At 41.4% G+C, this 13,505-nt stretch overlaps 1 protein-coding gene across 1 annotated transcript in view; it reads left to right on the top strand.

Annotated features, from left to right (window-relative positions):
* Window positions 1–13,505, top strand: part of PSTPIP2 (proline-serine-threonine phosphatase interacting protein 2) — a 77,407-nt gene that overhangs the window by 52,518 nt on the left and 11,384 nt on the right. The window contains exons 5-8 of the mRNA XM_053902658.1: window positions 1,885–1,991; window positions 6,539–6,601; window positions 12,421–12,519; window positions 13,089–13,134. Of these exons, the coding sequence (XP_053758633.1) occupies window positions 1,885–1,991; window positions 6,539–6,601; window positions 12,421–12,519; window positions 13,089–13,134 (315 nt within the window). The remainder of the gene's footprint in view (window positions 1–1,884; window positions 1,992–6,538; window positions 6,602–12,420; window positions 12,520–13,088; window positions 13,135–13,505) is intronic.

Raw genomic sequence — 13,505 nt, 5'->3', positions numbered from 1 at the left:
ATTGCACACAGACACACACACGTGAGTTTTTGTATAAATGAGATCATACTATACCTATATCCTACAATTTGTTTTTCCCAACAATATTATCTAAGCATCTTTCTATTTCTTTTTTTTAACTTGTTTTATTTATTTATTTTTTTTAATTTACATCCAAATTAGTTAGCATATAGTGCACCAATGATTTCAGGAGTAGATTCCTTAGTGCCCCTTACCCATTTGGCCCATCCCCTCTCCTGCCACCCCTCCAGTAACCCTCAGTTTGTTCTCCATATTTATGAGTCTCTTCTGTTTTGTCCTCCTCCCTGTTTTTATATTATTTCTGTTTCCTTTCCCTTATGTTCATCTGTTTTGTCTCTTAAAGTCCTCATATGAGTGAAGTCATATGATTTTTGTCTTTCTCTGACTAATTTCACTTAGCATAATACCCTCCAGTTCCATCCACGTCGTTGCAAATGGCAAGATTTCCTTCTTTTTGATTGCCAAGTAGTACTCCATTACACACACACACACACACACACACACACACACACACCACATTTTCTTTATCCATTCATCCACTGATGGACATTTGGGCTCTTTCCATACTTTGGCTATTGTCGATAGTGCTGCTATAAACACGGGGGTGCATGTGTTCCTTTGAAACAGCACACCTGTATCCCATGGATAAATGCCTAGTGGTGCAATTGCTGGGTCGTAGGGTAGTTCTATTTTTGTTTTTTTGAGGCACCTCCATACTGTTTTCCAGAGTGGCTGCACCAGCTTGCATTCCCAAGCATCTTTCCATTTCAGTTCATATAGATCTGCCTCATTCTTTCACATTTGAAAGTTTCGGTCTTATAAAATGCCAGACCTCCTCCAGAAAGGTTGTACTGACTTCTCCCCCACCAAAAGTGCTATTTTTTACCCATGCTTGCCAATATGAAGAATTTTCACATTTAAAAATTTTTCCCTAACTGAAAAGTAAAAAATTATACATCTCTGGGGGTTGAGGTTTTGCATTTTTTCCAATAGCTTTATGGTTGAATACATTTTCAAATGTTTATTAGCCATTTAGCCAATCTTTTAAAAAATGCCATGTTCTTTAACCAATTTTTTTATACTGGAATGTATATATTTTTCTTTTGACTTGTGAAAACTCTTTTAATATAGCGGTTTATTCTGTTACATAAATTGCTAATATTTTTCTAATTTGTCATGTCTCTTGGAACCTTTCAAAGTTATTTTGACACACACAAGTTTAAATTTTTTTCTTAGGTCAGATCTGTCCATCTTTCTAGCCTTAAAGTCATGCTTCAATTTGTTTTCTTAGAACAAGTAAAGTAAGAATTTTTTTTTTTTTTTTTGCTGCTACAAAGGTAAACTGTACTCATTGCAAAGATCTTAGAAAATAAGAAGAAAAAATCACCAATAACCTTTCTGTCTAGAAATAATTATTGATAGCCATAATTTGTGTGTGTGACCTTTCTTACAGATGCTCAGGTTCAGAAAATGTTAGAGATGGAAAGACCGTTAGAGTCATCTAATGAGAAATAAATACTGAATTTGAAATTGTAGTGGGTTCAGTGACATCTTTCAGCATGTAAGCTCCATGAGCTGGGGCCTCGGCTGTTCTTCTCCCCAGTTCTGGGAACACACTAGGTTAGTAACAGTTAGTGTTTGGAGGTTAAGCTAAAGATTTGCTAGCCTTGGTCTTGGTGGTCAGGGCAAGGCAGGGCACATGGAGGGGGTTGATAAATGTTGGTGACCAAGTGAGGTGGGTTAATTTTACCACTTGTTCCAGTATTTTATTTTGTAGATAAGTTTTGTGTGGTTTTGTATATTTCAATTCAGACATATGTAGATCTTGTTTATTATGTTTTTTTTTTTTAATTTTTTTTGCAGAGGTAGACAGTGTGGCACAATGTCACATTCAGCTTGCCCAGACTCTAAGAGAAGAGGCCAGGAAGATGGAAGAATTCAGGGAAAAGCAAAAGCTACAACGGAAAAAGGTTGGATTTGCATATATGTTAAGACGTTGCTTTTCCCGTGGCGGAAAACTCCAGGCTTGGTTTTTCATCAAACTCTTTGGCTCACACCCGCCTTCATGCAGCCGTGCTCCTCTTTTAACCTATGAGATTATTTATTGGGAAACCATGTGGAGACCCAACTAGATGGTTCTGTCTCTATACCCATTTGCACCCAGGCCAGTTCTCTTTGAATTCTCGCAGGATTTATGGGTCTGGCCTTCTTCTTTTCATATCTGCTGCCACTATTCAGACTATGACTGGCAAGGGGAAACCCTGTCTTTGGTAGAGTCTAGGGCATTTAACCTGACGAACTCCCAGACCACACTCCTCCTCCTTGAGAAGGCAGTAAGGGAAGGGTAAGATGTAGAGAAGACTCACATTCTCCCAGAGACCATGTAGTCTAACCACCCTATTTTACAAATTGGGAAACTGAGGCCCTGGGAAATCCAAGTCCTTTTTGTCTTCAAAGCAGATGTGCATAGGCTGTTTTTCATTGATGGAATTTACTCTGTCCAATTACATGGAAGGAGATGGGAGTAACAAGAGTTAATAAAACTGGTGAATGTTTGAAAAGTTACAAGGATCAAGACAAGAAGTTCAGATATACAGTAGTAAAGTGTTCCTTAGAAGAGACCAGCGACTATTCTGACTCCCTTCTATCTTGTTCCTAAATGACTTATACATTCAGGTTGGCCTGACAGCCAACTAGAGCTCTTCTAGAATTTCTTCTTTTTTACATCTGGTCTATAAGGTTGGAATGTCAGCCTCACATGGGGGACCAGCTCTTCTTTATTTGGCACCCAAAGATTTCCACCCCGGTCTCTCCAGACATCTTTGCATGAACTTTTTGGAAATCTGTTCTCATCCTGGTCCTTGACCATCTGAAGGTCATTGTCTATAGTGTGTGTATCCAAAAAAGGTCCAGCTGTTAAGGCTGAGTCTACCCATATGCCATTTTCAGAAACTTTGCCTATGGTTCTAAGCCAGAGTCTAATTCCAGCCTTTGGTGACCAGCTGGCATTTGGAGTGGATGGCAGACTTAAGAGCCCGACTGCCTTACATCTATGGTCATCTCATGAGCTGCTCTTAAAGCTATGCCTCTTCTTAGGAATAAAAGGTGGAAACCAACATTTAAGGAATACCAGATCAGTGGTTTCACACACATTCACACTTCGTATATCAGGTTTGAGAGGTGCATCTGGCCTCAAATATTTTTCAGAGCAGAAATAATATGTACATATACCCACCCATTAGACAGTCAAATTGTTTTGACCTGACATTGCCAGCCTTGCCCACCTACCTAGAGAAATAACAATTTTTCAGGGGCAAAATTAACAGAGTCTATACGCATATGATTTCCAGTAAGAGGAGCAGAAAGTCATTTCCTTATGTTTCCAAGTGCCTTTGGTAGCCTTAGTCGTTTCAGGGAGACTTTTGTTAATTTTGCAAGGCTTCTGAAACTTCCCCTCCTAACAAGTTACAAAGATCAAATTCTCATAACTGGAAGAATGTGTTCTGAATTCTGTTAAGTAATAAAGGAGCCTGTGCTCAGCTCATTGCTGTCATCCAAGTTCTCTATATTCTGTGTGCTCTCCACAGGAGGAAAATGCCTTCTGAGCTTTCTTGAAGAAGTCTGAAATTTATTAATAAATTTCTAGTTACTTGTGTCACAGTGAACTCTGGGTTGTACCACTTCTGTTTTTAGATGCCCCCCCCCCCCCCCCTTTTGTTTTTAAATCAAACTTTGGGAGAAAATGTGTCAATGCTAACTTCTCATTTTCACTGTATGTTTTGGGCTTCCACTTTCTGGAAATTGAGCCATTTCCACTTATCAAGGAAAACCATTGGTTCCTTTTAGCAAACGGGGGAAGGGGGGACGGCAGGTAGAATAGCTCAGAAGTTAGTGGTGTACTACTCACTTAACTAGATTTCTGAGGGTGGTGAACAATACAGACATGGTCATCCTTCCCTCATGGAGTGTAGAGCATGGCCAGAGAATGATGTGACGTAGTCATCATGATAAAGCGTGATGAGCATTAAATATTAGGGGAGATGAAGGTGCCACCTCACCTGCAGTGGGGACTCCTAACCTTATCAGTGAGGTGGGGGAGGCGTCTTGGGGGCAGACCCTGAGGCTACAAGCACCAGAGTGAGTGACAGTACAGGTGAGGATGATGAGGGACAGGCTGTCATCCCTGAGGGTTGGCCAGGTTGGGGGGGCTCTTAGGAGCCACTTTCAGGAGTCTTGGCATTTTAGGGTCCTGAGGTTGCTTCTCCGGCCCAGAATGTGCTAGGCTGACAGGGACAGCACACGGTCAGTCACTCTCCTCTGGTGCCTACATTCTGTTCTGCCCTCTCCGCTGACATTGGGATGAGCATGGCAGAATGGTGCTCTGCCTGTGTAGAGAGAAATCTCCAAAGAAAGGAACGTCCTTGGTTACACGGAGTGCGCTTACAGCTTTAATGGCGTGAATGCAGACAGACAGACCACCAAAGCAGCTATTTCAATCATGTACTGCAGGGCCATTTGAATCATTTACATATCTCTTCTTCCTTTGCCCCTCCCTTCTGCTTCTCCCCACCCTAGAGCAGAGGTGATAGTTCTTGTACTACTTTGTGTTATCAATAATAAGACAATTAGATTTCCATTGGGTTTGGCCTTTGAAGACCTGCCAAGAATAGGCCATTCTATAAGTGAATACAGACATGAGGAGACTTAAATCAAAGTGAGGTAACAGACAGATCTGGACTTGGTGTCACTGAATGGCTTTGAGCAATTATCACCTCTTGGGCCCCCAGGGCTCACAACTGTCAGGTTAGAGCCAGACTACCTCTCTCTCTCTCTCTCTCTCTCTCTCTCTCTCTCTCTCTCTCTCTCTAGGGTCCTGTTCTCATACAGGTGCCAGGGATCCTCCAAGGTAGAGAGGAAGATGAAGGGAAAAGGTCTGACTAATAGAACTTTGTAGCCACCTGAGAGGAGCTGGAAGCAGGTGTTATGTGTGAGTTGGACATAAGGAGGCCTGGCTGAGGCCATAAACTATGAAATAGTGGCAGCTCCCAAACTGGAAGAAAGGCAATATATATTTTTGGACTGGCAAAGACCACAGGACAGACCAACAGTGCTGAGTGATCTGCTCCACGGAGTTTGGGGAAATCAGGAACCATTAATAAATAAACCCAGCTCCTCTTCCTGGTAGAGGTACCTAGGTGCTCAAGTGAACCACACAGCTTCCTGTCTGTGATGACAAGGGCCTTCCCATGAGACTCTGCGCGTGGGGCTCATGCCTGTTCTCTGTGTCTACAGGATCTTCACTGTTAGCAGATGCATGGCCCACCTCTTAGTCCTCGATTTCAGCTGGGCTGGAAGATGGCTGTTCAGTTCTCTGAAGGCCCCTTGGGGATCCCCAACAGAATTTCATGTATTCCACAAAGCTTATATTTGAAGTCAGACCATCCCAAACATTCCATCCAGATATCTTGAAAATCCATCCAGCCATGTTTGTGTTGGTAACAGACAAAAATGTAATTCTCCAGAAGAAAGAGAAACCACATTTGAACATCATTTTCAGAGTTATTATTTTGCATTGTGTCGTTTTGCACGAGAGCAATGCCATAGCTCATTTTGAATTACTGCACCTCTTGGTTTTTTTATATGCCCGTTTGATTTTATAGAGCTATCATAAGGATAATGGTAGGTGAGGGTAATGATTAGGAACAAGGGCACAGGAGTCAGGCTGTGCCCAAATCCCAACTCTACTACTTGCTTGGGTAAATTAATCCCCCCCAAAATGGGGATAAGAGTACTTACAGTTGTTGGGATGCATGAAAACTGATTAGCACATAATAATGCTTGATAAATGGCAACTACTATTATGTCTGAGACATACATTTTTACCATTAGCACCATTATTTTGAGTAATGAAAGGGTTATTATCAGAGCCACAACAAAGAAATTGCTCTCAAGTGAACTCAGCAGAGTAGTTTACCTTTCCTGGATTAGCTGGGATTAGCTGGGAGAATACCTTCTTTTAGTTGTCCTACAAACATTTCTTTTCTTCATACTGCCCCGGCTCCTTGCTGGTTTAGGGTGTGTTATTGGTGGATACAAGAGGAGTGAATATTTATGAGTCCCTAATTTTATTGTGCTGACACAGGCTTACAGAATAAACACCCCTTTTAAAATATGAATGGTGCCTTAACAAAGGTTTTTAAATCTTTTTTGAAACCTAAGTTCCTTGATTCCAGGTTTACGGAAGAGACAGCTCCAAGGATGATCAGTGATTCTCAACAGTCCTGCCCAAGTTCAAGGGCGGGCCTTACCACTGAGCAGCCGTAAGACCTTGGGCAGGTTGTTCAGCCTCTCTGCTACAGTTTCCTTGTTTGCAAAAAGGGAGTAATAAATAGCACATCTACCTTCTGGGTGTGTGAGGACTAAGTGAGGTAATCCACGTTGAACACTTACTCCTCAAGATAAGCTGGCATTAACAGTAATTTGTTTTTTATTAATAGTGCTTGTCCTCTCTTCACAGACAGAGCTTATAATGGATGCTGCCCATAAACAAAGGAGCTTACAGTTCAAGAAAACTATGGATGTGAGTCTCAGTTTATTGCATTTTTTTTTTTTTTTTGCCATGGTGACATTTTCTGAAATCCTGTGCTGTGTAGGAGCATATTCCTGAAAATAGTACTTTAATAATATTATGGACTAGTGCAGTGGTTTGGGAAAACAACCTTTAGAAGTTTGACTTTCCTGCTTTTTAAGGCCTTAGAAAGACGGAGGATGAAACAAGATAGAGGAAAGAAAATGATGGTGACTTTCTGGTAACCTGGGAAAGTCTACAAGTCAATTGAAATATTTCAGGCCAAGACACAAAAGTGTCTGTATCACATGCCATTTATCTTGTTGGATGTTAGCTTTTTCCCCTGTGACTATTTTGAATCTTGGTTTCTTGTCTATTTTACTGAGTGAGCCCTTCATGTTTTAGGATCTACAAACTGTAAGAGCCTTCTGTAAGTAATCTATTTAAACACACACACACACACACACACACACACACACACACACACACACACACACACTTAACAAGACAGAGCTAAGACAAATTGCGAGGGCCCTCCCTCTAGCTTTCCTAAATCTGTTCACTCTGGACACAGTGAACTCTGTTACTGAAACATCCATGATTCCATATTTGTACAGAAGTATCATCATGATGTTCTATGTGACATGATGTGTGGTAACCCAGTTAAAAAAGAAAATGTCACCAATGTCAATGACATATGCAGTCTGCTCCGCGTCATTTTTTTTTTTGTGATGCATGGCACCTCCAAAGCAACTGAGAAATAGGGAATGATGTCATTGTAACTGCAGAAATAGCATTGGTCCATACATGGTTGTTCCCAGACTTTCTGTGTTTTGAGCAATCTGGGACAAGGTTTCTCACAATTCAAGAGAAAACCCTAGTGAAATGCAAGTTTCTTTACTATCTCTTCTACCTGCCTGCAGAGCCATGCTAGTATTATAATTTTTGCTTTGACTATCAAAAATGATTTAGAAAACTGAAGAAAAAGGAAGACTATTGTATTAACTCATTTTTCGCTTGCTGTGTCCTTTTTTCCTCTTGATATTCCAGCGTTTCTTCTTTTATAGTTTCCTTTGCTTAGAGAGTTTAGCCATCTTCAGGATGGTCTACTATTGACAAATACTTTTAGTTTTTCCTCATCTGAGAATATCTTGATTTCCCCTTCAGTGTCAAAGGCTGTTTTCACTGGTTATAGGTTTTTCCTTGTAGGTAAAGTGTCATTTCTGTTTTAAGATATTTTCTTTCTTTCTTTCTTTCTTTCTTTCTTTCTTTCTTTCTTTCTTTCTTTCTTTTCTTTTCTTTCTTTTCTTTCTTTCTTTCTTTCTTTCTTTCTTTCTTTCTTTCTTTCTTTCTTTTTTTTAGTTTTCAGAAGTTCACCTATATATGTAGTGTCATGGATTTCTTTGGGTTTATTTTGTTTGGGGTATGATCAACTTCTTGAATCTGTAGTTTTATATCTTTTGCCAAATTTGGGAAGTTTTCAGCTGTTATTTCTTCAAGTAGTTTTTTAGCTCACCTTCCTTTCCTTGGATTGCAAGGACATGAATGTGTTAGATCTTTTGTTATGGTCCCAAGGGTTCATGAGGCTCTATATGTTTATTTTGAGGTTTATTTATTTTTCTTGAGAGAGGGAGTGAGAGCATGAGCAGGGTGGGACAGAGAGAGAGGACAAGAGAGAATATCAAGCAGGCTCCATGTTGTCAGCATGGAGCCCATGCAGGGCTCGATCTCAGGAATTGTGAGATTATGAGCTGAGCTGAAATCAAGAGTTGGACACTTAACCCACTGATCCATCCAGGTGCCCCATCTATGCATTTTTTTCAGCCTGTTTTTCTCTCTGTTGTTCAGATTAGGTAATTTCTATTGCTCTGTTTTCCACTTCACTGATTCTTTCTTCTATCTCTTCCATTCTGAAGTCCATCCACTGAGTTTTTAATTTTCATTAGTGTGTTTATTTAGTTCCAAAATTTCCATTTGGTTCTTCTTTATAGCTTTTATGTGTTTACTGAACTTTTCTAGTTCTTTGCCCAAACCATCTGTTTTCTCATTTAAGTGTTTTTGTAATTGCTTATTGAATTTTTATGATGGCTCCTTTAAAATCTTTGTCAGATAATTCTAACAATCTCTGTCATCTTAATGTTGGCATCTATTGAAGGCCTTCTGATTCAGTTTCAGCTCTTCCTCGTTCTTGGTATGATTAGTGACAGTCATTTGGTTTTGGACATTTTAGGTATTATGTTACAAGACTCTGGATCTTATTTAAACATTCTGTTTCAGCTGGATTACTCTGACACCTCTAGCAGGGGACAGTGAGGTCCCCTGCCTCATTACTCCTTTATGGGGTAAAAATCCAGGTTTCTCCCATTGGCCTCCACTGAAACCACAGGGTTTGTGTGGCTGTGTTACTACAGAGAGGTGGTTAAAGTTCTGACCCTCCACTAGACCTTCTCTGACACCACCCCAGCAGGCACCTTGTGACTGCCAGGCAGGGGTCGTAGAAGTCCAGGTTGCCCACATGGTTTCCACTGGCACTATGTGTAGGGCTGGTACCTCCCAGTAAGAATGAAGCCTCCAGTTCCCTATTTGTCTTTCTCTGAAACCATCTTGGCAGGGAAGTTGGGCATCCTGTTATAGCTTGGTGAGAGTGGAAGTCTAGACTCCCTGCTTGTCCTTTGCTGGATGTATGGGGGGCAGGCCACAGTTTTTTTAGGTGGTGCTTGGCTGCAGTAGAATGGTTATTTTCTCAAGGTTTCTCTCCTGGTAGACTGTCCCTTTTCTGGTCTTTTGGCTAGAGAGGGCAGGTTTTTGTTGGGACTTCTTGTTTTTGCTCATTGCCACTTCTTGGTTGCCTGCTTCTTTGGCACTCAGTCTGTGATATATGAGGCAAAGAAAAAACCAAGAGAACTTACTTGTGGGTCACCCTTCTCAGACCAGGGTTGCTAGCCAGTCTGCCTTCTCTCCACCTTTCAGAGTCTTATGTTTGTTTTATACAGAGTGTCCAGGGTTTTTAATTGTACTTATGTGGAGGAATAGGGAAAATTACATCTTTCCATCTTTTCAAAAGCTTGTATGTATAACCTTTAAAAAATTATTTAGGACCATAAATGTGATCATATCCGCTCAGTCTTATACTAAGAATTTAAGACTCTATTTTTAGGAAATCATCCCAAAAAAGAAAAGCAAAGGCATGAACTTATTCACTCTTAAAATAATGAAAATTGTAAATTATTTAGTGACTAAAAAATGGAGAAATATTAGTTATATGACCTTTATGAATATGTAGCAACAGAGAAAAAATATTTAATATGCCATATTAAAAAATAAAGTAGGGTAGAGAAAGATTGATAACTGACAGCATTAAAATTTAAGACTACTTTAGAGCAAAAGAAAAAATATCTTATACATGGCTTAAAGAGAGATAACAAATGGGGGAAAATATTTGTAACTTACATAACTGATAGCCAGTTAGTGTTCCTAATATAGACTGAGCTCTTAAAAACCAATGGAAAAAGGGGTGCCTGGGTGGCTCAGTCAGTTGAGCATCCAACTTCAGCACAGGTCATGATCTCCTGGTTCATGGGTTTGAGCCCTGCATCCGGCTCTGTGTTGACAGCTCAGAGCCTGGAGTCTGCTTCAGATTCTGTGTCTCCCTCTCTCTCTGCCCCTCCCCCACTCACCCTCTGTCTCTCTCTCAAAAATAAAATAAACATTAAAAAAAAAACAATGGAAAAAAACTCAATGAAAATATGGAATTCTCCAATAGGAAAGCAGGTAAAAGACATGAAGGAGAAAGGACATACCACCTTAGTGGTCATGAAATAAATACAAATAACACAACTTTATGCTGACATTTTCTCCTCTAATATTAGAAAAGGTCAGGCATATTGTCCAAGCTTGGTGTTGGTGAAAGTGAGGAAATTTACTCCATATACTGCTGGTGGGAGTACCAGTTGGTGTGGTCATTTTGGAAGGAAGTTGCACATATACATATTCTTTTACCAAACAATTACACTTCTAGGAATTTGACCCGTATAAATAAATTCATACTACCCAAAACAAAATCAGAATATTTTTATGTTATAAAAAATGGGAAACAAGTTAAGTGTCCACTGATAGAGAGATAGTTAAAATTATGGCATGTGTGTGTGTGTGTGTGTGTGTGTGTGTGTGTGTGTATGTGTTTACAACCTTTAAAATGTTCAGCTACAGGGGCGCCTAGGTGGCTCAATCGGTTAAGCGTCCAACTTCGACTCAGGTCACGATCTCACAGTTCATGGGTTCGAGCCTCACGTCGGGCTCTGTGCTGACAGCTCAGAGCCTGGAGCCTGCTTCGGATTCTGTGTCTCCCTCTCTTCTCTGTCCCTCCCCTGCTCACTCTCTGTCTCTCTCTCAAAAATAAACATTAAAAAAAAATGTTCAGCTACAGGGATCATGCTTGACATAGAAAAATGTCTATCACATACTGTTACAAAAGGAATTTGCTGCATGAATATCTTATGTGCTTACAATTATGAAAAATTATGAAACTTCTATGTGTGTGTAGCATATATAGAGAATTGTATGGTTGTTTACTGAAAGGTTAACCTCAACTGAATTGCAGAGGATGCCGAGAATTGCACAAACCATCTCTGCAAAGGAGTCTTCATTCTTGGTCAAGCAGTTTTGGGGGGGGAACAACATTCTTATTTATTAGCTGACTCACAGCTTTGCTTTGTTTGAGTAAGTTAAGTCTTTGCTTCAATAGGTGAAACAGAAAATTATTTGATTTGCTAACTATATAGTTGAGAACTGTTTTCATACTAATGGTAGTGATGACAGCACAGGATAGACCAGGGTCTACTTTTAAACTAGTTAAAACAGGGGCACCGAGGTGGCTTGGTTAAGTGTCTGACCTTTGGTTTTGGCTCAGGTCATGATCTCACAGTTCATGAGTTTGAGCCCCACATTGGCTCTGTGCTGCTGGTGTGGAGCCTGCTTCGGATTCTCTCCCTCTCTCTCTCTCTCTGCTCCTCTCCGACTCCCGTGCATGTTCCCTCTCTCAAAATAAACTTTAAAAATAAAAATAAAAAAATAAACTAGCTCAAACAGATTTTTTTAAATCAAAAAGGAACATGGCTATGCTTGAGTGACAGAATTGATGGGATCCATGCCCTTGTCACCTGCTAGGGTGGGTGCATTAGAATATTGAGGCATAATTACAATTACTATGGTCAAGTGGTGGCATCTAAGTTCTGAGGGTTATGTTACATAAACGTTAGATTACACATCTTTTTTTAAATTGTTTTTTAATGTTTATTCATTTTTGAGAGACAGAGAGAGAAAACCAGAACGTGAGCGGGGGAGGGGCAGCAAGAGAGGGAGACACAGGACCTGAAGCAGGCTCGAGGCTCTGGAGCCGTCAGCACGGGGCTCGAACTCATGGACCATGAGACGATGACCTGAGCTGAAGTCAGCCGCTTAACCAACAGAGCCACTCAGGAGCCCCTAGATTATACACCTTACAGTTATATACATATTTTGATTTTGCCTATTTCAAATCCCATCTTTTGTTCCAGTTTTTAAAGCCCACATACTTTGTGTTTGCCGAACTGGAGTTATTACTTCCTTGATCAGGCTGCCACCACACACGTAGTTTGGAAAAGGGCTAAAGAGCCCTTCCACAAATAGATAAGAAGGAGCCTTTGCTGCCAGGGTGCCCACCATCTGGCGGTGATCACGGCACTGACCAGAGCGCCCTGTCCTTTGCTGGGCTTGGTGGGCTCGGGCTGCTGCTTTGCAGGCTCACGTTCCGCTTACCTGTTTTGGTCCTCTTTTGGCACATAACAACAAAGGCAAAGAAGACCTATGTGCAGAAATGCCGGGACAAAGACGAAGCAGAGCAGGCTGTCCACCGGAGTGCCAACGTGGTGAACCCGAAGCAGCAAGAAAAGGTACCTGGGAGAGCCGACAGCCTGAAAAATCTGAGCTTTATGTATTTGAAACTAAAGCCAATTACTAATCTTAATGAAAAATGGACGTGCGTCCTAAGTCCCTGGCAATATCTTGCTTTTGGGCTGTCAGGATCCTCTGGCCCAGAAAGTCCCTTGTCACAGTTTTGGGGTTCGGGAGGAGCTGGAGAAGCGTGGCCGTGGGGAAGGGAACAGGGTGATAAGAAGTAGGGGAGAGGGTTTTGGTTTTTTCATCTTTCTTCAAGACTGAAGTATTCTTTGTAGCCAGGCCACCTCAGGCTTGGGCACATTATCAATTTTATGTAATCTGGTAGAAGACTGTCAGCAACCAGAGGGCAGGGGTTATGTCTTTAGGATACCATGGGGCAAGGTGCTTGATGGCCGTTTCCCTGTGGTGCTAAGATTAGAGGGCAAGTTGAACGGTTGGCTGAGAGAAACACAGGTAAGATGTGGAACACGGGTCTCTTCACAGCCATTGCTTTCAAACCTGTTTTGCCTGTGGGAGCTCTACCCAGCATTCCCCATCTCTTGTTCTTTGTGTGTCCTCACAGCTTTTCGTGAAACTGGCAACTTCGAAGACTGCAGTCGAAGACTCAGGTGAGGGGGCTGCTCCCAGGGATGGGGGAGGCTTGTGGGGAGGGGGCTGACATTATGCTGAATCTGTCGGGAAAGGTATTTTTATATATCATACAAGAACGTATGGACAGACAGTGGGATTAACAACAAAGCAGGAGGGAAGAAGGGAGAAAGGGAGGACACGGAGGGAGACAAGGTATATCAGAACCTGGGAAAGTGAGACAGCTGTTTCTGGCCACTGCCTGCTTGAGCCGTACTTGTAATTAAATGGTGGTGGTGCGGGGGGGGGGGGGGGGGGGGAGGTCATGTGACAGCTGCTTTGTAAGCAGGTACTCATTCTGATTTATTAGGAACATCTGTCTTAAAAGCCCCTTTCAGCCCTGATAACTCTT

Source organism: Panthera pardus, unplaced genomic scaffold, assembly GCF_024362965.1.
Source record: "Panthera pardus isolate Hobbes unplaced genomic scaffold, ASM2436296v1 HiC_scaffold_15, whole genome shotgun sequence".
NCBI classification, from domain to species: Eukaryota; Metazoa; Chordata; class Mammalia; order Carnivora; family Felidae; genus Panthera; species Panthera pardus.
Note: the sequence above shows the minus strand (reverse complement) of the source record. Positions and strands in the feature narration are given on the sequence as shown.